At 63.2% G+C, this 3,857-nt stretch overlaps 1 protein-coding gene across 1 annotated transcript; it reads left to right on the top strand.

The window, feature by feature from the left end:
• The first annotated feature begins 27 nt into the window (after positions 1 to 27).
• On the top strand, positions 28 to 3,827 carry SP6 (Sp6 transcription factor). The gene is made up of 2 exons (XM_002916842.4): positions 28 to 159; positions 2,347 to 3,827. Exon 2 carries the CDS (start codon positions 2,405 to 2,407, stop codon positions 3,533 to 3,535), a length of 1,131 nt encoding a protein of 376 aa, XP_002916888.2. The 5' UTR covers positions 28 to 159; positions 2,347 to 2,404; the 3' UTR covers positions 3,536 to 3,827.
• Positions 3,828 to 3,857: the final 30 nt, after the last annotated feature.

Below are 3,857 nucleotides of genomic sequence, written 5' to 3'. Positions count from 1 at the left end.
GCCCGCCGCCCGCCGCCCGCCGCCGGGTCTGGTCGCGGCCCCCGCTCTTCTTCGGCTCCTGCCCCTCGCCGCTGGAGAGCCCGCCGGCGCGCAGGGCCCATGAGCGCCCGTCGGTAGCGCGCCAGCCTGCGGTGCCCGGATTCCGAGCGCAGCCTCGAGGTAGGAGCCAGGGTCGGGGCGGCGAGGGGTGCGCGCTCCGGGGATCCCCTCGGAAAGATGCGTCCCGAACTCGCCGCAGCCTCCGGCGGCCTTGGGGAGGTGGTCCTAAAGAATCCGAGGGGGCTTAGAGCCCCGGCCGAGCGACAACTGGGCCGAAGGGCGAGACGAGGGACCGAGGAGGCTGAAAACCGGGGAAACTGGAGCGACTGGGACAACCGGAGGACTGGAACCTTGAGGACTGGGAGTACGGAAGTCCTGACCACCTGAGTGCGGGTGATCGGGAGAGGGAGACGGCGGAGGAGGGAAGAAGGGTGTCTCTGCCCAGCTTCCTGCGTTGGGGAGCGGGAAGCCGAGAGTGCGCGCCCTGCTCTCTCCCTTCCCGAAACCTTGCAGGCGGGCCATTGCGTCCCAGGGCTGGACTCCCTGGCTTTGCGTCGGGAGAGGCCACCCTGGAGCCTGGGTCTTTAGCCTCTCCACCCCCTAGTCCCTGGGGCAATTCCCAGACGCCAAAAGCTATTAGGGTCCCAGGCCTCACAGCTCCTGCCCAGCCCCTTCTGGGCTGCCCCGCCTGGGCCCGAGGCTCCATTCCTGCTGCTTCACCCTGTTTCTTTCTTGTGGTAAGGCAGCCGGAGCCTGAGTAGGCGCCCCAGTCCCCCTCTCCCTCCCTCCCAAACTACCAGGGCCCCCTCTTTGGTCACAGAGGCCGAAGGTGATAGGGTCAGCCCTGCTCTGGGAAGAAGTCCCTGACCTGAACCACTGCACCTCGTTCCCCACCATCAGAGAAGGCCAGGCGCACAGACCACGCCTGAAGCACCAGGGCTCCCAGGCCTTAGGTAGTAGGTGGTGAGAGAAAGAGACCTTCAGGTCACGGATAGGTGGTTAAGAATGGGGTGGACGTCTTTAGGTTGCTGACAGTTTAGAGAAAGGGTTACGGGTTGGGGACCCAGAGACCTGGTTCACAGGGGTACATACACTGCATATTGGTTGATTGAACAAGTAAATGAATGTCTGTTCAAGTCACTTCTCCAAATACTGCCTCAGTTTCCTCTTATTCTAAAGAAGAGGGTGGGACTGTAGCAGTGGTTCTTAACACTTGGCTGCACATGGGAACCATCCGCAGAACTACTAAAAAGGGATCCAGGCCGAGAATGCACCTCCTTATATAATCTGTTGGGGTAATTCGTAATTTCTGTGATTCTGGTTTTTCTTGTTGCCCTTCACTGTTCCCACTTTGACTCTGCATCCCTTACCCTGGTGACAGTTTTACCTTCCTGAGCTCGTTAGTAAGCTCTTCTCTGGCTGACCCCCTTCTCTGGGGAAGCTGACCCCTCCCAGCTTCACATCTGAGCCTCCCCTAGGTCGGAGGAGGGCATAGGTAGCAGCCAGACAACTAGCTGGCGCCTGTGTGGGTCAGGACAGGAGAGGAGGCTTAACTTTCTCTGGTGGGGAGACGACCCCTGGGAACTTGCACTGTGGCTGCCCCCCAGGGAGGCAAAGTCCCTGCCGGAGGGAAATGGGTGGGGGCCAGGCATGGAAGTGGGTTTGGTGGGGCCATGGCAACCCAGCCAGGCAGAGAGCAGAGGCAAATGGTACAGAACAGTGAAACGCTCTTCCTCACTGAACATGCCTCAGGGATGGAATGAGGTCTCTTTCTCCAATGTCTCAGAACCTGCTTTGGGCTTCGGAAAGTCAGGTCATCTCCAGCTTTGAGTTTCAGAAACAGACCACCACCCTCTCCTCATCTGTGTCCTGAGTTAAACTAGGGAAGCAGAGATGGGTCTTAAGTCCCCCACTGGGGGTGGCAGCCGGTCTGCAGGGGGTAAATGCCACCGCTCTTGGCGCTGGCCTGGGCACCTGGGGTGGGGATGGTTCTAGCACTGGACTGTAGGTGTTATCTGACCTATCAGCCGGGGACCAGCCCAACTCTTGGGACGAGCTGGGTCCTGTAGGAGGGATCAGCTAGGAGAAGGTAGACTTCCCCCCTTGGCTGAGATCCTCACACCCTCAACCCTTGCTAGCACTCCCAAATTCTGTTTACTGGTCTTTAGTCCCCACTCAGAGGTGTGTTCCCCCTTTTCACCTTCGGGACCCAGCCGCAGAGGAAGACTTTGCAGGAAGGGGATCTGGGTTAGGACTAAAAGTGAGCTGGTTACCTTCCTCACTTCACCTCTTCTTTGCCTCCTTTAGGTCCCACCTGAGGTGCCCCTGACCATCCCTGTTCCCCACCCCACCCCGGATCCCGGCAATGCTAACCGCTGTCTGCGGCTCTCTGGGCAGCCAGCACACGGACGCGCCTCACGCCTCCCCGCCGCGCCTCGACCTGCAGCCTCTCCAAACATACCAGGGCCACACGAGCCCGGAGGCCGGGGACTACCCCTCCCCGCTGCAGCCTGGAGAGCTGCAGAGCCTCCCGCTGGGCCCTGAGGTGGACTTCTCGCAGGGCTATGAGCTGCCGGGGGCCTCCTCTCGGGTAACCTGCGAGGACCTGGAAAGCGACAGTCCCTTGGCCCCGGGACCCTTTTCCAAGCTCCTGCAGCCGGACATGTCACACCATTACGAATCGTGGTTCAGGCCGACTCACCCGGGCACGGAGGATGGCTCGTGGTGGGACCTTCATCCGGGCACCAGCTGGATGGACCTCCCCCACACTCAGGGCGCGCTGACCTCACCGGGCCACCCTGGGGCGCTTCAGGCCGGCTTGGGGGGCTATGTCGGAGACCACCAGCTTTGCGCGCCGCCGCCCCACCCACACCCGCACCACCTCCTCCCGGCCGCCGGAGGGCAGCACCTCCTGGGGCCTCCCGACGGGGCTAAGGCCTTGGAAGCGGCCGCCCCGGAGTCCCAGGGGCTGGATTCCAGCCTGGACGGAGCAGCCCGGCCCAAAGGCTCCCGGCGGTCAGTGCCCCGCAGCTCCGGCCAGACCGTGTGCCGCTGCCCCAATTGCCTGGAGGCGGAGCGACTGGGGGCTCCGTGCGGGCCCGACGGCGGCAAGAAAAAGCATTTGCACAACTGCCACATCCCGGGCTGCGGGAAAGCCTACGCCAAGACGTCGCACCTGAAGGCGCACCTGCGCTGGCACAGCGGCGACCGTCCCTTCGTGTGCAACTGGCTCTTCTGCGGCAAGCGCTTCACGCGCTCTGACGAGCTGCAGCGCCACCTCCAGACCCACACGGGCACCAAGAAGTTCCCCTGTGCAGTCTGCAGCCGCGTCTTCATGCGCAGCGACCACCTGGCCAAACACATGAAAACCCACGAGGGCGCCAAAGAGGAGGCTGCCGGCGCGGCCACAGGCGAGGGCAAGGCCGGCGGAGCGGTGGAGCCCCCCGGGGGCAAAGGCAAACGGGAGGCCGAGGGCGGCGCGGCTTCCTCCAACTGAGCTGCTCCGGTGCCGCCCCCCACGCTAATCTCCCCTGTGGGCATCAGAAGAGATCCCCCCCCAGCCCCCCGGCCTGATGCCCTGGGGGGAGCGACTTGAGTCAGAGGAGAAGGTGGTTATTTATTGAGGGGGAGGGAAAGTGGTGCGGGGTCAGGGGGACCGGGCGCTAGGGGTTCTTTTAGTCTCTGGGGCTGGATGAGACATGTTTGGCTGGGCTGGGCGGAGCTGCGCACGCCCCTCTGGCCTCCCCTTACTCACTACTTCGCTCCTGTGCCCGGGCTGGGGGGGATGGGATGGGGTACCCCTACCGCGGCTGGAGGGC

Source organism: Ailuropoda melanoleuca, unplaced genomic scaffold, assembly GCF_002007445.2.
Source record: "Ailuropoda melanoleuca isolate Jingjing unplaced genomic scaffold, ASM200744v2 unplaced-scaffold73118, whole genome shotgun sequence".
Classification (NCBI taxonomy): Eukaryota; Metazoa; Chordata; class Mammalia; order Carnivora; family Ursidae; genus Ailuropoda; species Ailuropoda melanoleuca.
This window is presented reverse-complemented; position numbering and strand designations above follow the sequence as displayed.